We start from the raw sequence: 20925 nt of genomic DNA, 5'->3' as shown, positions 1-20925 counted from the left end.
TAAATTGCTAGAGCTTATCTCTGTGGAAAAGATTAAGTTGTGAATTTGTCTTTTGTTAATTAGTTACATGCCATAGGGGAGCTTTGCTTGGTTTTCTTGAGTTTTCTGCTTCCAAATTTCTGTGTATTAACAGAGTTTATATGTTTACACATTTACCATAACATACATTTCACTGCCTAAAGGAAGATGCTTGATAAACTGGTTTTGAATCAAGTAGTTTGTATGTTAATAATTCTAATGTGTTTATAACATTTTATAAACACATGTTTATATATAATTCTAATGTGTAATAACTTGAGAGTTATTACAGTTTTCACCAACCTGGTGTTTGCACTGGATTGTTGGAATAAGCTTCTTTGCCTTTTAAAGGTGACAATAATTGTGAAGATTGTTCAAAATATTAAGTGAGTTATCACCAAAAGGAAAATATATTCAGCACAACGTATCTCAGTGTGGAAATAATACATCTGATACTAACAGATTTATTCTGAAATAATACTGAAAAAATAAAGCTGAGAAATTTCTTAACTCACTCTGAAAGACAGTCCTCTAAAGTAGGAAAAAAAAAAAAAAAAAAAGGTATATTTTAAAATAACTGCAGCAAAATCAGAGGAAAGATGTCCTCATCAATCAATACAAATGGGAAATATTTAAAGATAATATGTCATTTTGTGATGCTGGTGAATTACTGTAAGAAAAAGAAGTGAGTTAGGGGAACATGTATTCAAGATGTGTGGCCAGCCTGAATAATGAGATGTAAAAAAAGAGGTTAAACAGCAGGTTCTTTAAATACAGTGACTTCTAGGACTTCATTTGACAATAGGAAATACTCTCACTAGCTGTGTTCTAAATAGAAATTTGGTGTTATCCAGATTGTTTTATTGAGACTATAGACAAATCATGTATTTCTTAATGGGTTCAAGATAACAATGTTAGAGACAATTGAGTTCTGGTCAGTTTTAATAACCTATTGCACAAGAAAGAGATGACATTTACTATTAAAGCAAGAGGAATTGTTTAACCTGTTTGTTTAGTGTTTATCATACTAGCAAACTGAATTCAAATCTGTATTATTTAAATACATCCGTGTTATATTTAGTAAATATAACTATATTTAAAATTTGTTATTTGTCTAAATTGTATTGCTTTATTTTTAGGCTTTTTCTGAACTATGTAATTTTCACCCTGCTCGGAGATAGGACATTGATTAACATTTGAATTACTGAGAAAATGTGTCTATAATGATCGCTGCTTGAATTTCACTGCTTAAAGAGCAGAAAAACATTTTTACTGTTCTTACATTTTCAAACTCTTGAGCAAACTTAAATCATTATAAGGAGAATTTCATAGAGGTAAAATATTTTATCCTCAAACTGATGATCGATATTCCTGTTAGTCAATTCCAGATAATTTTTTTTCCCTAGGAATTCCTAGTACTAATGCAGAAGATGCTGCGGTAGCGAGGAATCTGGGCATTTCTTTCACTGAAGTCATTGAAAAACTGCCAAACGGTTTGGAAAAAGTCATTAATTCTGGGAAGGTGAGTATACAAGTTTGAAGTTATTCCCGACTTCATATTATCAATGTAAACTGTTTTCTTGAATGTGCCAAGTACTGCATGATCAAAGAGGTTTCTGTTTTTTTAAGGCTCAAGGTAGGTGTATGCTATCAAATTTCTAAGAAGAATTTAGGCATGGAATCATACAATCACAGAATAGTTTGAAGGAACCTTAAAGACCATCCAATTCCAAATCTCCTGCCATGGGCAGGTATGCCATACAGTGGACCAGATTGGAAAGATGCATTTAGTAGAATGTGAACTTTGTGTCTACTGTTTGATAAAAGGTAGGGTCTAAATGGTTAGGATGTGCTTGAAAGCAATAAATACAGTAACCCAAAACGAACACAGAAAAATGGTTTACCGTTCACGTTTCCTTAGACTACGTCTTGTGTTGGTGAACCTTTGGAAGTTTCAACATTAAGTGGTTAATTAAAATATCAGCAGTAAATGTAATTATCTGCCAATAAAGTCTGAAGTGGTCTTTCTCAGCACTGTTCTATTCAGACTGTCAAGAACATTATCAGTAGAGCAAGAGACTTTAAGTAAATTAAGTAGCTGGTATGTGAATACTCTCTTGGATAGGAGAATATTAAGAAATCAGAAGGGGAACGTTCATTTTATTTTTCTGAAGTTATTTCTGTGAAATTTTGCCTATTCTTACATTTTCACTGATAGAATGTCTGATTTTTTTCATTCTTCTGTTTCTCTTTTTTTCTAATCAGTTCACAGGCATGACTCGACAAGATGCTTTAAAAGCTCTTACCCAGCAAGCCAAAAAGAAAGGAATAGGTGGAGACCTAATGAGTGACAAATTAAAGGACTGGTTAATATCTCGACAGCGGTACTGGGGAACACCTATTCCTGTCATCCACTGCCAAACATGTGGAACTGTCCCAGTGCCTTATGAAGATTTACCTGTGGTGCTGCCCAATGTAACCACTTTTACAGGGAAGGGAACCTCACCTTTAGAAAGCGTTCCAGAATGGGTGAACTGTGCTTGTCCAAGGTGAGAGAATGCTGCATGTACTGCAGACTGGGAGAGATCGCTTTGTACTTGCATGTTTCACGTGCTCTCTCTGTAAGTGTTGACAACTTAGCACTCTGATGCAGAATACTATTCCAGAAGGATATTTTGTCGGATCTACTGTTGTTTTTTCTTCTTACGTACTCTGTAAAACTCAGTATTTGCAACAGACATCCACTGGTACTTCTTTATAAACAAACTGAAGCAAACCTCGCTCTTCTTATTTGGAAGAAAGAAAATGGGGAAAACAATTATTTTGACCATGTCCTCTATTTCTTAACAGTATTTCTCACTTCATTTACTGCAAGAATTTCCATTATCTTTCACCAGCAGAGCTCATATACAGCTTGTGTGTTTTATTGAATTATTTCCTTTTGGTAAGGAAAACTAACATAGAATCATAGAATTACTCAGTTAGAAAAGACCTTAAGACCATCAAGTCCAACCACAACCCAACCATACTACCCTAACTAACTACCCTCTACTCAATCATGTCCCTGAGCATCACATCCAAACAGTTTTTAAACACACTCAGGGATGGTGACTCAACCACCTCCCTGGGGAGCCTATTCCAGTGTTTAACAACCCTTTCTGTAAAGATGACTTACCTGATATCCAACCTAAACTTACCCTGGTGCAACCTGAGGCCGTTTCCCCTCGTCCTTTCACCTGTCAGCAGTGAGAAACGTCATATTCATTTTCTTAATAATAGTCCAGCAATAAAGTACATACCTTATCAGCTATATAATTCTTTACTACAAAGGATCGCATTCACTGTACATTACAGACGAAAGCATGTAATTGAGATTGAAGGAGATATTAAGTATGTGCATCTTGTCTGTGTTGTAATATTTATTTGTAATAGCCCAACTGCTAAAGAAATGAAACATCAAATTAAGTAGCAAAAAATATGTCATGAAAATCAGATGACTGATCATGAGGACTGCTTAAATTCTGTGTCCCCTGAGATGTGTCTATATGTTCTGCAGAAGGAATTTTTAGAACATGAGTTATCCCAGAGAAGTTCTTCATCAGTGGTGTAATGCAATATTACTGCTAACAGACTGACCAAATGGAAAGCATGTTGTCAGGCTGCCAGGCAAGAGGACCAGACATAAATGGCTGTAGGGCTCTCGTTGATAATACAGCAGTTTCACAACATCTCGCTTTAACGTTTGCAGGGTAAAATGTTGATAGGATTTTCATTACTGACTAGGTAGCTTAGGCAAAGCAGTTCTATGGTTCTATTTTGACCTTTGTTGTTAACATGCATTTTAAGTCAAACATGCGTTTATTATCATGTTTCCGCACAGAACGTTTCTTCTCAAATACACCTATTTAAATTTCATGTTGTAACCTGTTTCAAAGTGTGACTCTTGCAGGGAAGCCATACTAAACAGGATACTTAGTTTTAGTCAAGTCCCCAGGAAGGCACAGGTCTAAAATCCCTAATTTTATCTGAAAATGTTTCCTGATATAATTGAAAGTTACGGTCTACACTCCCGTCTTTTTTCTGTGCTTAATTCAGGTATTGTTTTATTGCTATCTTTGCAACAATGTCATTTTGGCGTATAGCAAATCTTTATTGTTTCTGTATAACTGTTACTGTGGTCACCCTACCTTCCACTGGATGATCAAGGGCATTTGTGTAGTTGGAAATCATGATGTAGAGGATCAGTTTCTCAGCTTAGAATGTGGTGGTTTATTGAAATCAGCTTTTTTTAATTCTGACTTTTATTTGGCCTTGTATTCTTACATAATGGACTGCTGTCTTCAGTATCGATCACCCATTCGTGTCTGCTACAGTTTCATATCCTTCGATCTATTGCCTTTGTGTGCACAGTCTTCCAAACCTCCTGTTTTCCCTTGCTCTGAGATGTTATGTCATCCCTTCCTTTAGTCTTTCTCTCCAGTAACAAGATATTTTCTCATTAATTGCATTTAATATCTCAAGTTAATAAGGAAGGCGAGATGAAAAGATACGAGTCTGTGAGTACTCACATTTGAGTTACAATAATGCAAGCAATCATGAATGGAAAGAGATGTCTAAGTTATTCATTGTTATACAAGTTCAGGTAATTGGGTTAGCTGTCTGAAGATCATCTAATCAGATTCCAGTATTGTGCCTGTTGTATAAATTTTGAAAGATGCCCATGCTCCTTCTGTGTTGATGCGCCATGTCCACTTAGAGTACGAGCAGCAGCAGAGACAGCAGAGGCATGAGGCAGATACAATTGTGATTCAATTACTATAAAGTAGGCTTGATTTTGACTGACAAGCCCTGCTGTTTCCAGTTTTATTTTATGTTGGAGAAGTCCTTGCTCATATGTACGGTTTAATAAAAGGGCTATTCGCTATTAAAAAGTAAAATTATTTTGCTGCATTATTCCTGTTGAACAATCCTGCTGATGGATGTGAGGCAGAGAAAGAGAGGAGGAAAATACTGAAGGTTGGTGGTCTCATCAGCTCGCCCTGACAAGCAAAGCTGAAGCATCAGGCAGAAAGGCAGGTACAGGTTGCTGTAAAAACATAAAGCTTTATTATGTACATTTATTTATTTATTATGTACATTAATTCCATGTATACATACATTTTAATTTACATACATTTATGAATTGTGCGCCTTTGTTACATATAACCGGTGATATTTACTATGCATACTGCATACAAGTTTGCCATAGGCTGCAAAATTTTGTTTTAGAGGAATCTCATTCTTTTGGCATTAAAAGCTGTAAAGAGAGATTGTTTGCAACAAATAAAAATTCATTAAATGTGATGATTGATGATTATCGACTCCTGTAAACAAATTATTTGTTAGGGAGAAGAGGAAAATTACCTGAACTTCAAGAATATCTTTTAGAACTATTTGTCATTGCTGCCAGTATAAGTCCTTGCAAAAAAAATAAAAAAATATATATGTAATTTTTATGATGAATTTAAATTGTGCTACACGTTCTAGAAGAGGTTTGATGCATCTCAGTGAAAGCTGAAATTGAATAAAATTCTTTTATTTTTGTTCCTGGAGATTATGAATGGAATCTGAACAAACCGTTTTGTAAAGGCAGTCAGTGAGAGGTAACCACCTGCTCCTTCTGCTGAATGTTTTTAAAATGCTTTGTCTGCTGGTGCCTAACAAGTGAGACACATATTCAGTACCCATTAACTCTATGGCAAAATATTCTTGTCTATGCTATAAGACGTGCTTTTTTTTTTCTTTTTTTTTTTTTCTTTTTTTTTTTTTCTTTTTTTTTTTTTCTTTTTTCTTTTTTTAAATACCATTTCTTTAAAAATTACAGAAATATGTGATTAAGAAGACTTTCATGTGCTGTACAGTCTGCTGTTGCTTCATCTTACAGCTGCTCAGCCTTTTGTTTTGCATTTTGTTTTGTTTCGGAGGGAAGAGGAAGGAGAATGTGCACCTGTTCCTTACATTGAAGTTTTTCTGAACGTATCGCTCTTCAAAGTGTTCAGACTCTTTCAGTTTTAAAACTGAATTTCTTCGTGACTGTTCTATGTGTGTTTATTCTTTTGACAAGATTGTTGCTTTCTTAACAATGGCCGCTGTCTTTCTCTCTTGCTCAGATGTAAGGCAGAAGCTCGGCGAGAAATTGATACCATGGATACATTTGTGGATTCTGCTTGGTATTACCTGAGATACACAGATCCTCACAACACTGACAGGTAAGGGGTCCAGATACAGAGCTGCCTGGTGGGCAAGCCTGTCTTATGGAATAGAAGGGAAGAAACAGGCCAGATACACTGATGCTTCTAGCTTAACTGCCATTGCAGAAGTCAGTTTAAACCTGTGCAGTAAACTGATATTTTGTCTGCCCTATGGCCTGAAGAAAACAAAGGGTGGACTAGGAATTGCTCCAAAACTCTGACATTTGGTTGTTCCTATGCCAAGAGATCTACAAAAGCAGTATGTATAGACACTGCTTGTGTAAGTGCAGGATGAAAGGGCTTTATGAGCCAGGGCGTAGTGGAAGTGTTCAGCTAAGGAGATGGTTGTTAGAGGAGGATGCTATCAAGAGTGACAGCCTACCACAGCTCTGAGACTGTGATAAGTTGCTTTGAGCTTCTCCTCCCCAGTAATACACTGAGTGGGTGGGAATACTTCCCACTGGGAAGAGGGAGGATATAGTATGGTGTAACTTCCAGCTGTCAAGAATGACACCTTAATCAACACCTTAATTCCTTTCTTTTAGAGCTCGAGTAAGTCTTGCTGCTTTGTCATGCATACAGCCAAAGCAAGGTGGTGTATAAGAGCAAGCTTCTGCTTTCTATTACTTTGACTAAATGCATAATTAATAAAAAGAGATTTTACATGTTCTGTGTATTAGTGTATGCAGCATGGACAGTGTGGGAAGATAGATGTAGTTATTTAGCCATTTTATCTGCTTCATAGTCTGTCTGTGTTACTATGGGTGATATTGCCTTGGGGTTGTTGTCTCACCAGCATTAAAGCAGCCTGCACAGAGGCTGACTAAGCTGTCCAGAAGCATTTTACATACACCTGTCAAATTAGTTTGCCACCTACCATGACTGAATGGATGTCCGATACTGTTTCTTAAAGATTTTGCGAGCCATTCTGTAGGGCAGTATGATGGCAGCGAATCTTTGCACTTTTCATACATTGTTCAGTTGTTGCACAGATAAATGGAAAGTGTCTAGTAGATGATATTTGTCTACCTGACTAATTGTGGGAGATAATAAGCTTCATGTTGCTGAATAAGTCTAGTAAGGTGTATTTTGCTTTAATTATTGACATTTCCATTATATTATTCTTGATGTCCATGTAAAGTGTCTCTGTGTACATGAAGTTTGCATGGTTTAAGAAGGTCACATCAAGAATGCCGTTCAAATGTCAGGTTTGGCTGCCTGATTTTACATGAGATAAGAGTAAAATATGCAAGTAATTTTTCTTTTTTTCCTTTTTCTTTTTTCCCCAAAGAGGAATTAGTGGAACAGTACTGAACAGTAATGACAGCAGAGAGAGCTGCATTTTTTGGTTGCCAAATATAAGGCTCTTAGGGGATTGGGTATTTATTTATTTATTGCCCAGAGCAGTGCCTGGGTACATGCTACATACCAAGTGATTTAGCCTGTTGATTTTTTGGGTTGGCAGCACTGGTTCAGTTAAACTAAAGAAAAGTCTTCTGTGAACACTTCTGCTTCATACTGATTATCTTGTAGTGACAGTCTGAATTTGTTGTTGATAATATCATTTAAGTTACAGAGCCTGCTTTCTCTCCAGTGATAGTTTAAAATATGCTGTTGTGCATGAACAAGAGGAAATTTTCCAGCAGTTGATGATGAAATAGGCATATGCAACATCCAGCTGTCGAAGTAGCAGCTTAGTGTAGCCAGATCTGTTTTACACTGAAGTAAAAGCATTTGTGCAGATTTCTGTACTAGATTTCTACCTCCATTTAATTTATTTCTTGGGGGGTTTTGTTTGTTTTTGTCCATTAAACTACGTATTCTTAAACCTGTATTTCTATAAGTCGTTTCATGAACCTAGAATTTGGGAGAATTACTCTGTTTATTTCAGAACCATGTGAACAACATTAAGTTTAGACTTGCTGCACTAAAGGTGTGAATCTCATGCCTGTGATTTGTGTCTGGGCTCATCTGTGAGGAATAAAGCATTGCTGTCACAAGAATTGCAGTTGGAATAATTGAACAAGCAGACAAAACGAGTAAGTTTGTTAGAATGGAGCCATGAAATAAAAGTCAAAGAATATACTAACAGACTATATAGGAATATTTAATAAAGCATCAGATAATGGCTAGGATGCCATGCAGGTGGCCTCAGATATTTCAAATAACCACAGGCATTTCCTGTAAATTCACAGAGCATCCTTGGGTTTGAGAATGACCCATCTGATGGTTTGTGTTTTGCGGTGTTGTAATAAGCTGCTACATTGCCCTCTAATGGCAACAATGCAGAACTCTAGTAAAAAAGTTATTTTTTAATCAGGCTTGCCTTTTGTCTTTCATAGCCATCTATTTTTATGTAAAACTTGATGTTGGTAATAATAAACAATATAAATGTTAGCCACAGGATGTTCTCCTATAAAGTACAAGAAGATATTTTCATCACGTTCTGAGGTGACATAAGTGAAATCTTAGTTGAGCACTCAAAACAGATGAAAATAACATTTGTGTGGAGCTGTTTCTCAGTGGAAATCATTTTTTTTCCATTTAATAAGTATGTAATTTCTGACAAGATTTAAAATATCACAAAGTAAGTCTTATTATACGCATGTGGATCTCAGTAAGTAGTGGTGTCCAGTCAGATATGATGAGCTACATTTGCTGAGCTGATCTTTCTCTTTACTGCTGTATTTTTTCTGTATTTTTTCCTATTATTCTGTTTTTTTGTTTTGTTTTGTTTTCCCCAGGCCCTTTAATCGTGACTTGGCTGACTACTGGATGCCTGTGGATTTGTACATTGGAGGCAAGGAGCACGCAGTTATGCATTTATTCTATGCTAGGTTTTTCAGCCATTTTTGCCATGATCTAAAGATGACCAAACACAAGTAAGCCTTATATATTTCTATAAAAATCTCTCAGATCTCATTTACCTTGCAGAAGTGTTACTGGACACTGTTGCAATCACCTTGGATAAACCCGAATTTTTCTGCTTGTCAGTCTTATAGTCTGTTGCATTTTCTGTATGCATGCATACGCAGCATTTTTGCTACATGAATATTAGCTGGCTCAGAGCAAGTGATAAAATGTTACTGTAAATGTAGATTTTCTGCTGCAAATGCATACATAAGCTAGAAACTTCAGGCATTCTGAGTAGTACTCATATTTCAAATTAGGTAACTTTCTGCACAGTAATACCGTTAATTTCAGTGTAACCATGTACATATACTCTATAATTCACTGCAGTTTGGGGGCTGAACAGTGCAAAATAGTTCATAATAGCAAAATAAATATATTTTTCCTGCTGTCAATTAATCTTTATTCAATTTCTTACTTTTAACTATTCTTGTTACTGATACTGTTGTAGTGTGCTATTGTACTGTTCATTACCCTGTGTTTTGGTTAGGGGTAAAGTTTGAGGCAGGAACATTTCCACTCAAATTCTGGCCTTTTTGTACCCTAAAATGCCATCATAGGAGTGCCTCATTTGGGAGGATACGAGTGGTTGAACAGTGAAATACCCATTTTCTGTCCTGTTATCCCATCAGCAGAGATTTTTGAATAGATTAAGTCAGAATGAGCGATCTCATGAGAACCACTGCTTGGCAATTTCTGAGCTGGCAGCTCCTGTGCATTCATTCTTTACTAGTACCCACTTCTCAAACTTTATGCGAAAGAAGAACATGACGAACACATGACATAGCAATTTCGCTGCAGTACTAGAACTTAAGTAGGTGAGCACCAGAGAAGGATGGAGTAGGTAATGGAGCCACTGGAATATTTCCCTGAGTGATTTCATAATCACTTGATGAATATAGACTATGGAGTTTTTATCACTTATTCTTTTTATTTATTTGAAATTTTTGTATGGCTGATTTCTCTACCCATGTTTCACTCAGTTGTCTCCAGCTTGCATAGCTGCAAGCACGAAGAATGTTCCTTCTTTGAAAGAGCTGTCCTCTGAAAGTTGATCCTTTCTGTCACTGTTCTAGGAGAGAATTTCAGAGCTTCTCTTTGCAAGTAATTTCAGCTTTTATTATTGCTACAAACTACTTTACAATACTGAGCTGTCTGCCATCTAATGGAGCTGTAAGACAATAGTTGTTATTCTGCTAGTCAGATTCTTCTACCTCATTAACTATGGTGGCTAAAGTACTACTAATATAAAGTGAGACCACAAGGAAAAGGAGGTTTGCTTTCAAAGTAAGCAGTCCTCCAATCTAATGCACAAGAAAATGAAAATGCATGAAAGGGCACAGCTTGGTGGACAAGGGACTTCTTGAATGACCTCAAGCACTAAAAATAAGTACATGGAGAGTAGAAGCGGGCACTGTGGTGGGACAAGATGGAATGATTTCAAACTAAAAGAGGAGGGACTGAGATTAGATGTCAGGATGAAGTTTTTTACTGCACAGCTGGCTAGAGAGGTTGTGGATGCCCTGTCTCTGGAGCTGTTTAAGGCCAGGTTGAATGGGGCCCTGGGAAAATTGATCTAGTACTTGATATAGTGGTTGGTAACTTTGCCTGTGGCATGTGCGTTGGAACTTGGTGATCCTTGAGGTCCTTTCCAACCAAAGTTGTTCTATGATGCTATGATTTTGTGATTGGCTGCCCCTGGAAGAATGTAAAAGCATTGACTGGGTAGGCACGGGGCAATTGGGAAAAGCCAAAATGTATCTAGAACTGAAACATGTGAAGAATGTGAAGGCAGTAAGGACTTCTGCAGATACATTGATGGAAATATCAAGGAAAATGTTGGTCTGATGCAAAATTAAGCAAACAGCCTAACAAACTAGTAAACAAAGGACAATCATCGCCTTGGTCTTTTTTATAAAGGCTGTGCTTAGTAGGACATTTTTAAGGGAGAGGGTTACTACACACTACAGAGTAGAATTGAGTTAGGGATGGATTAAGGAAATCAAACATGCACAAGTTCATGGGACCAAATAGGACATACCCTTTAACACTGTAAGGTGCTGCCCATTGTTCATGAAATATTGTGGTGAAAGATATGATGACTAGCAATAAGATAAATCAGTGAATGCCCCTGGCAAGTGGAGAAAGGCAGATGTAAAGCTCATCTTCAAGAACAAATAAGAAGGATGATCCAGATTACTTACAAGCCTGTCAGCATCACTAGGTTTCCAGGTTTATTTTGAAGCAAGCCTTCCTGGAAGTAATTTTCAGAACATGAAGGACAGCGTGACTGGAAGTAACCAGCATGGATTTACTAAGCGTATGTTATGCCCAACTTAATCTGTCTTCCTTCTACGATCAGATGATTCCGTCTGTGGATGAAGAAAGAGCATTTATTATGGCTTGTGTGAAACTCTTGACAAGATTCTTGTATTTTGGCTTGCAAGATAGAGACTGAATGGGTAGACTACAACACAGATGGAAAAACAGTCTTGACCACCAGGCTTAAAAGGAAAATGGTTCAAAATCTCACTGGTAGTTATTTACAAGTGGTCTTCCTCAGATCATTGCTGAAGCAGATCTTACATAACATCTTCATCAACAATCCAGACAGTTTAACAAAATGCACCCTCCACAAGTTAATTGATCACTGCACATTGAGAGAGGTGCTAACAGGGATCTCTTGAAGTTCAACAAAGACAAATGTAGAGTTCTGTATATGGAAACAGCATGGACTGAGATGGTTATGTAGGAGAATGCACTATGGAGAAAGTTCTGCGGGATGAAAAACAAGTTGGATGTAGTCAGCAGTAGGCATGAGAATATAGAACACTGTGTTAGCAAAAGCATGTCCTGAAGTAATTACCTCTGCTTATTACTCAGGAAGTTGCATCTGGAATTTCATGTCCTGTTTCAGGGCTCCAAGTGCGAGGGACGTGATCACACTGAAGAAGGTCCAGTGATGGGGCACTGAGATGGTTGGGGAGTAGAGCTTGTGGCATACAAAGAGAGGCAAAGGGAGCTGGACATGTTCATCTTGGAGAAGGCTAAGGAGAGAATATAACTGCAGCCTACTGTTTCCTAAAAGTGGATTGTGGAGAAGACAGAACCAGCTGCTTCTTAGACGTGTACAGAGAAATGATAAGGATGCTGCAAGGTCCCGAACTGCACTGAAGGAAAAGATGTGACAGTGAAGAAGGTCAGACACTGGAACAGTTTGTCTAGAGAGTTTCTGTGATCTCCCATCATCAGATATTTTCTAAACTCTTCTCAGTTGGTCCTGAGCAACCTGTTTTAGCTTTTAAATTAGGTCTGCTGTGAGCAGGGGATTAGACTAAATGACCTCCAAAGGTCCCTTTCAATCTACATTATTTTAAGGCTTTGCAGACTTACAGGTTTATTAATTTGAAATGCTGTGATAGAGCAGTAGCACTAAAACTATGTAAAGTAGATTGGTGTAAGTGTGGTAAATGTCATAGGAAAACTCTAACTTTGATGCCAAAAAAAATGCACAAGAAGAACTGACCATGTCTAGAGCAGAGAAAATCAAAACTGCTTTATATGGAAATAATTTTCAAGACTGTGGAAAATTCCATTGAGGTCATACGTAAGCTCAAGAACTTGTACATGTGAAGATACGTTACAGCATTGCCCCCAGGCTCTGTTGTTTGTACTGCTCATATATGTATTTAGAATGCAAGGAGACTGTAGCAAATTCCTCATCAGACATAAAATTGCTTGCTTGCTTTAGCTCTACAGAAATTAAAGCATTAGGTGTTTCTAAGCCGTGAAGTCAAATCAGGTTGTTTTGATATGGAAATTGCAACTCCTCTATCAATAGTACCACATGTCTTGAATACATTTTAGCTTTTGTCAGAAGCCTCTTTTGCTCAGTCTTCTGCTAGGATTGCTCAAGGGCGGATATCAGAAACCAAAAAGGTGATCAGAAACAACAAGCTTACCGGTAGGAAGCTTAAAGTCATGGTATCGAAGCCCACAGCTCTGAGGGAAAATAACATATTAAAAAACTCTGCCCTCTTGTGCATTCTTGACTTTTTTTCTAGCCGCTCAGTTCTGTTCACTGATTGAAACAGTAAAATTCTGTGACATCTCAGTTAATGAGAGCTGCCGCCATTTAAAGTATTAACTAGCATTTGGACAAATGTTTGAGATTGCTCCATTATTCTGTAATAGTTTTCATGTTGGGTTTTCCTTATTAAAATCTTCATTGTTTGCTTCTTAATCTCCTTACTTTCAAACTTATTGACATTTTTTCCTGTTAGTCTTTAATTCTATACTAAGGACCATTAATATAAAGATGAGACTGAAAACGAAAGTTAAAAATTTCAGAGTTCAGATTTGAAAAGCAGTTTCCTTACATATGATAAACATTTCAGTATAAATGTTATATGCCATTCATTTACAGATGTCACGGTTGCTTTCATATCAAATGCAACATTTGGCATCTATAATTATAAAGGTATCAATATAGTTTAAATATCCTCTGGATATAGAGCGTGATCTTTTACATACATTTTAATGCATTGAAATGGAGATGAGAAGTCAGCATAAGTAGCACCCTCTGGCTACTGATACATATGACAGATTAAGCTGAAATTATTCCATTTTGTTTTAGCTATCTGTGAACAACAACAGATCTGGAATTAATTCACAAGCCAGTCAACCCTCCCACTTGTAACCAACACTGGGAGAGGGTCCAGGTAGGCAGCTGGGGCCAGCAACTGCCTCATCTGTTCCAGCTTAATCCGTCATGGTGAGTGTGTTGACACGCTCAGTTACACCTGCTCAACTATGTTATTACAAGTAAAAGTTAAGCAGAATTTGTCTCTTCCCTTTAGTAATCAGTTCTGTCAGATGAATAATTGCAAATGGAATCTAACAAATTCTTTCCAAGGGATTATATAGCAATAAAAAAGTTTATTGTTGCCATTAAGCAACAGATTTGACTTTGATAGAGAGCAAATTGTGTGGAATAAGAGGGCACTATTTTTACATAGCTGCGTTATAGAATAAAAGAAGATAGCTGTATGACAGAAATAGGTTGTTCTATAAAGGAAGTGTATCAGAACTGAATCACAGTTCATTAGGGACTTTATCACAATTATTGATTTTCAGTAAAAGCACTCAGCTATTGACTGTAAAATCTAAATGTTCAATATCGTTTGATCTTTCTTCAGCCTGAAATAATGTTCCTGCAGACACCCTCTTTCATTTCTATTCTGGCCTTCTACAGTATTAGCAGTGCATGTGAATTAACTGCACATTTCATAACCTCCTGAGCTCATCTGCCAGTGACTGACCTAGGTCACCTTAGCTCTAGGGCATGGTGTTGGGCTCTCCCAACCTTTCTAAAGATGTGGGATTCAAACGCATTCAGTAAGCTCCTTTTCTAGGGCTGTCCTGAGTTCAGTATTTATTGCTCTTGTGGACTCACAGAATCACAGTTGTAGGGATTGGAAGGGAACTCTGGAGATCATCTTGTCAAACACCTGTGCTATAGCTGGTTCCATAAGGTACTTTACACAGGAAATAGTCTAGGCAGGGTCTTGAGGCTGTGGGCAGCCTGTTCCAGTGCTCTGTCACCCTCACAGTAAAGAATTTTTTCCCTTGTGTTCATATGGAACTTCCTAGGTAGTTTGTTCCCACTGCTGCTTGTTCTGTTACTGGGCACTGCTGAGAACAGCCTGTCCTCACACACTTGGCTCCTGCACTTCAGATCTTTATAACAGTGATGAGATTCCTTCTCAGCCTCCTCTCCTCTGGGCTGAGCAGGTGCAGGTCCTTCAGCCTTTCCTCATAAGGGGGGTGCTCCAGACCCCTAAAATCTCTGTAGCCCTCCTCTGAACTCTCTCTAGAAGTCCCATTTTTTCTTGAACTGAAAAGCCCAGAACTGGACCTAGTACACCAGATGTGCCCTCACTAGGGCAGCCTAGATGGGGAGGAAAACCTCCCTCAACCTGTTGGTCACACTTTTTTAATGCACCCCAGGCATTTTTGGCCACAGAGGCACACTGCCAGCTCATGGCCAACTTGATGTCCACCAGGACATCGAGGTCCTTCTCCACAGAGATCGTTATTCAGCAGGTCAGACTCTAACCTGTACTGATGCATGTAGTTATTCCTTCCGAAATGTAGGACTCTGCACTTGCCCTTGTTGAACTTCATAAGGCTCCTTTCCATTCAACTCATCAGCCTGTCCAGGTTAAACTGAATGGTAGCACAGCTTTCTGTGTGACGGCCGCTCCTCCCAGCTTTGTATCATCAGCAAACTTGCCGTGGGTGCATTCTATCCCTTCATCCAGACAGTTGATGAAGGTGTTGAACAAGACTGCGCCCAGTACTGACCCCTGGGGAGCACTGCTAGCTCCAGGCGGTGTAACTCTGCATGTGACCATGTGATGGAGCCATCACAACACTGACAAAGGCACTGCACATCAGGGAAAACAGCACGGGGTTCAATTTGTTTCTGAGCTCTGTGTTTATTAGACAGACTCTGGTTCTCTTGTTTTGGGCAGTTCTCCATTATCCTGCGGTCTCCCACTAGGAACAAATGTTGTTTTTTTTTTTTTTTCTCCCCATACTTGGTAATGTATTTTGTATTGCATTTTTATAGCCTCTGTCAGCATAAACAAAAATAGGAAATGCTCATTCCTTCATTCAGCCTTTAGTAACTTGGCGTATGATCTGAACTAGCAGTATGTCATTAAAAATAAGCGTTCCTTGAAAAATCACTTCCTGTGGACGGTTTTATCTGATTTTGATGTTCTGGCTACCTCATTAGCTTTGCTTTTGATAGTAACAAGTGTAGCTATTTTAAACTGAGTTTGTAGACAGGCTGATGTATTCAGTTATAGGAGAAATAAAGTTTTCGTTTTTCCTCAGTGTAATTTATTTAGTTTGTAGAAAAAGCATTATCTCAAATAGTTCACTCCTAAAGTATTTCTATACTCATTGATTTTGGATAGGATGCAAGACTTCTGTTCTTAATTTTTCATCTCTTAATTGACTTAGACAATTCTAGGTAATGATTTGAGATGGGAGCTGATGATTGCCTTCTGTTTTTAAAATAGATTTTCCTGCTTCTGTTCTTTAAATTTGACGTGAATTTTTGTCTTCCTAAGATACTTTTAACTTACTTACAAATAACACGATTCATCAGGCAACCTACGTTCAAATGCAACCATAGAAAATATTTATATAGATGCTCTTACTTTGATTCATTATAAAACCAGGCAGCATGGTAGAGACCAGTGCTGCTTGGTGACTAAATGATACACTGTGGGCCAGTACTTGGACAATATTTGAAAGTATGAAAGATATGCAAGGAAGGAAACTCCTGTTCAGACATGAATATGTTCAGTATTAACTATGAAGACTGTGGCTTTTTTACAGTACTGCTTCAGTAGTGTTTGGATTATGATTTTTTTTTTTGGTACATGTGAAGTAAAATGTGGAAGCTATTTTTACTGTTTCTTCCTTAGATATATGATGTTACTCTGGCTTCTGGAAAATATGTAAATACAAGTGATGCATCCTTTCTTCTTAAGTGTTTTGGCAAATATGTGTGCCTTTGTTAGGTAGGATTATGGGTGACTCGAACTGCTAAATGTTGAGTACATGTGAGCATTAGGAAGTACCGTTCAGTACTAAGCAGCGCTGACTAGCACGTCCTCCATAATGATGGTAACCAGTGTCTTTTTACCTGAGGATCCCTTGAGGAAACTCCCCAGACTCCATGCCCTTTGGGTCTCACTCCGACCCCTAGCATTCTTGGGGTTGCTTTTGCTTTCCTGTAGAGATTAGCTTTGTTGTCCTTTTTAGGTGAAAACAATGACAGAAAGCTGACTAGGTGAATTAGAAATATGGGATCGTTGAAGGAAGGTGACAGCAATAATATATCTGTCAACTAGAAAAGTGTTTACTTAGAATTTATTTCTTGCTGTGTGAGTCTTTGTCTCTGATGCTTTTAAGGCTCTTTAATGAGAACTTACCTTTCCTGATGTAAATTAGAGAGGTAGAGTTTTACTGTTCAAGATGATAATAATATAAATAAATATAAAATATTTATATAAATTATTAAACATACATAGATCCACTAAGGTGAACTTTCTAGCATTGCCCTATTCTTCATTTTTTCCATTGTCCTCATGTCTGAGCATGCAAATGCTTATGTTGGAGAAACTATCTTTTCAGTTTATAGAAAGAAATGTGCAGCAAGAATTTGCTTTGTTCCACAATACTGCGTTTCTCAGAGAGAAGCTAAATCTAAATATTTGTAAAAAAGTGACAGTTCATACTTGCTCGCTTTTACAAATGGGGATTTAGCTCAGAGTTGGGGAGCTTGCCCAGTTGGCAAGGAACTTTCGCGTATTATCTTTATGCTAATTTGATAAGTGACAGTTTAATAATTCTGTACGTAATGCAAGAATGTGTACAAAATACAAATGTATATTTACACTTGCCATCGAGGCACCATGAATAAATGCAGAAAGTGCTCTTTCTGAGGTGCCAGACATTTATGCAATGAACTTGAAATTCCTGTTTCGTTAAGTAACTACACCTGACTGTCTGACATCTGAGGCTTATCTTAAGTATCCTTTTCACAGCTGCTTTCAACCTGCAAGTTTCTTTTTCCTTCCATCCTTAGGGAGCCTTTCCATAAGCTTTTGGTTCAAGGTCTTATCAAGAATCAGACGTTCAGACTAAGAACAACAGGCCAATATTTGAAGAGAGAGGAGATTGATCTCACTGGTAAGAGAGGATGCGTGAGAAAACCAGTACAGGCTCACCCAGAAAGTCAGAGACTACTTCAGTTAAAAAGGGACATACAAGTCTCAGTGCTGGGAAAATTAGGTGGGGAAAAATAAATCCTTGTAATATTTAAACTGGAGAGTCTCTTCTGTGAGGCTGATTCATATCCGCCACTGAGTGTATAGAGACCCCACTAATCTACCAACTTTTAATTGCAACCACGTACAGCAACAGTGCTATGATACTGTTTTAGCTCTGCTGTAGTCCAAAGGATCCACAGTGTTATAAAGACAGTGCTCAGCAGCTTGCTGAATGAAGTTAGCAGTTCCAGCACATGGGCAATCTACATGAACACTGTGGCAAAGTTAACACAGTTGTTAGTATATTCAATAAATATTAGACATATATGGGATGTACAATGGGAGTAGGAGAAAGTGTTGTTTCTCAGTTCTTACCAGTGGCTTCACTTGCATAAGCTGGATCAGCAACCCTCATCTGGAGAGCTGTAGCACCAAGAGAGGCTTGGTTTTATTTGTCCTCCTTCAGGAACCTCTCACACAGCCATGTTTTCACTGCTTTGTCCTGAATACAAATCCTATAAGATAACAACAACAACAAAAAGATAAAAAAGCCCCACCAACAACCGAACAACCAGTGAACCTCTTACACTTGCCATTGTCAGTTATCCTATCTTGTTCAAGAGAAGTTTGCAAGTGTTTTTGCTCAAGTGCATCTTTATCTGTGTAAATACCCCTTTTTGCCTTTTTGTCCTTAAATTCAAGCAACAGTAGGCAGGTTTTTGTCATGATGACTTTCTGCAATTAAAGTTAGGAACCTGGGGTCTTTATAAGCTAACTGGCCAAAACTGTACCAAACAATTACACCCACCTATGAGGTGTTAAATGGTATGGTTATAACAGTGCTTAAATCTCGGGTGGGGTGGGAATTTGGGAGAGGAAAAAGTTGTTACTTTTTTATTTTTCTTTTTAAACTGTTTGGGAGAATGAAAAGCCAAACCAAATCGCCAGAAATAGCTTTTTCTTAATATTCTGGTTTCAGATGGGCAAAATTTGTTTTAATAGTTTGTCTCTGCTTTAATACCTAGGCGCTGAACCTGTTCACCTAAAAACTGGTGAGAAAGTCCAAGTCACTTGGGAAAAAATGAGCAAATCTAAACACAATGGAATAGATCCCGAAGAACTAATGAAGGAGTACGGCATCGACACCATACGTCTTTACATTCTGTTTGCTGCTCCTCCAGAACAAGATATTTTATGGGATACTAAAAGTAAGTAAGACCTTATGGGTTGTTGTTTTTTTTTCTTAGTGTATTTTAACACAAAACTTAAAGTAGTTCTTGCTGCCCAAGTTTTTGTATAGTTGAGACAAAAGATTTTAATAAGCAATTTCGATTGTTTTTTTCTTTTAAGAGAGGAGTCACAAAAACTGTGAAAGTTTCACAAAGATGTGAAAAAGGAGAGGTGTGTGAAAAACATTCCTCAAATGGTGTTTTCTTCTGAACTGATCCAAATCTGGATCGTGTTCTCTTATTTTTTTATTAGCTATAATTGATTGATTGAAAATGATCATTTTCAAATTAATTTCTTTATTTTAAGATGTTTTCCTTTGCTGGAATCGTGACAGATTCCCAATTAAACTTGGCTTTTTTTTTTCGTATTTATTATTTCAATTTGTTTAGACATGTGCAATGTCTTTCGTAAGGTGGACCATAAAATACCTCCTGAAATAATGTCATTTATCAGAGTCCCTAATAACTAATATTTGTATACAGGACATACCTTTATGAGCTTAGTTCTTAAATAAGACAAGATTTACCCTCCTACACACTTATTCACTGACATCATGCAATTTGTCATACTGACAGGTCTTAATGTCTCCTGTAGCTCATACATTTTAATGTAGACTTGATGCATATACTTTAATGAAGTCTTCTTGTTGCATGAGGCTTTAGTAAAACACCCCATGCCTGATTTAAAACGTGTGTAAGTCTTTATTCTTACATTGTCTCCTCGCTACTTAGTTCAGTCTTTACTAAGCACAGTTTCAGTTGATATCTGCCACCCATTAAATTCATATGCATTCATTTACATATACTGGAGGAGTGGGCTTTATGACTTCTTGGTTGGCTTTCAGTCACCATCTAATCACAACAGCACAGATCTAGGAATATGAAAGGATAATGCTTATTAAAACAAACAAACAAACAAAAATTCCTGGATCCCTAACAGTAAGCAAATAAACTCACAGCCAACCCCAAAATAGTTGCAGCAAAATGGGGCTTGATGGGATTCATTCCAGCACACTCAAAGAGCTGGCTGATGTCATTGTGAGACTTAGCAATTATTTTTAAAGGATATTGGGAATCTGGCAAACCTCAGTTGGCTGGAAGCCGGCAATGTCCCAGTTTTCAAGAGGGGCAATAAAAGAAGATCCTGATAATTACAGGCCTGTCAGTCTCATTTCTTGTTCGCACTAATATTATAGTGAAGTTTATTCTAGAAGTTGCTGAAAAATAGCTGAAAAAAAATGAAGTCATTGGTCAACAGCCAACATTGGATCATGAGGGGAAAGTCTTGTTTAGCCAAGTGAATCTCCTTTTATGACAAGGTTACCCATCTATTTTACCAAGGGAATACAGTTGTTGTAATCTTTTAGGGGTCCAACAAAGATTCTGATGCTATTTCTAACACTATCCTACTGGACTAAGTTTCCAGCATACAGGTAGACAAAACATAATGCAGTGGCTGGACAATAGTTGTCATTGCTGTGTGGCACGCAGGGCCTGGCTGGCTGGAGCAGCCAGAGCAGATGTAACAGCACTTATTGCTGGTCTTGAACAGAGCCACAGTATTTGAACTTAAGTCCAGAAGCAAATAAAACTGTATTTAAAGGGGATCACTACTCACCTGGACCTTGCTTCCCCTTCCCCATGTGGTTCCTGAATAGTTCCTTCCTGGCCTCCTTGGTGTCCCTC

At 37.7% G+C, this 20925-nt stretch overlaps 1 protein-coding gene across 2 annotated transcripts in view; it reads left to right on the top strand.

Annotated features, from left to right (window-relative positions):
• Nucleotides 1-20925, top strand: part of LARS2 (leucyl-tRNA synthetase 2, mitochondrial) — an 82470-nt gene that overhangs the window by 44248 nt on the left and 17297 nt on the right. For both annotated transcript variants that reach the window (XM_072330034.1, XM_072330033.1), the window contains 6 exons: nucleotides 1425-1540; nucleotides 2284-2567; nucleotides 6168-6266; nucleotides 8993-9130; nucleotides 17827-17930; nucleotides 19036-19218. In XM_072330034.1, the coding sequence (XP_072186135.1) occupies nucleotides 1425-1540; nucleotides 2284-2567; nucleotides 6168-6266; nucleotides 8993-9130; nucleotides 17827-17930; nucleotides 19036-19218 (924 nt within the window). The remainder of the gene's footprint in view (nucleotides 1-1424; nucleotides 1541-2283; nucleotides 2568-6167; nucleotides 6267-8992; nucleotides 9131-17826; nucleotides 17931-19035; nucleotides 19219-20925) is intronic.

The sequence above is a fragment of the Excalfactoria chinensis genome, chromosome 2 (genome assembly GCF_039878825.1).
Source record: "Excalfactoria chinensis isolate bCotChi1 chromosome 2, bCotChi1.hap2, whole genome shotgun sequence".
Taxonomy (NCBI): domain Eukaryota; kingdom Metazoa; phylum Chordata; class Aves; order Galliformes; family Phasianidae; genus Excalfactoria; species Excalfactoria chinensis.
This window is presented reverse-complemented; position numbering and strand designations above follow the sequence as displayed.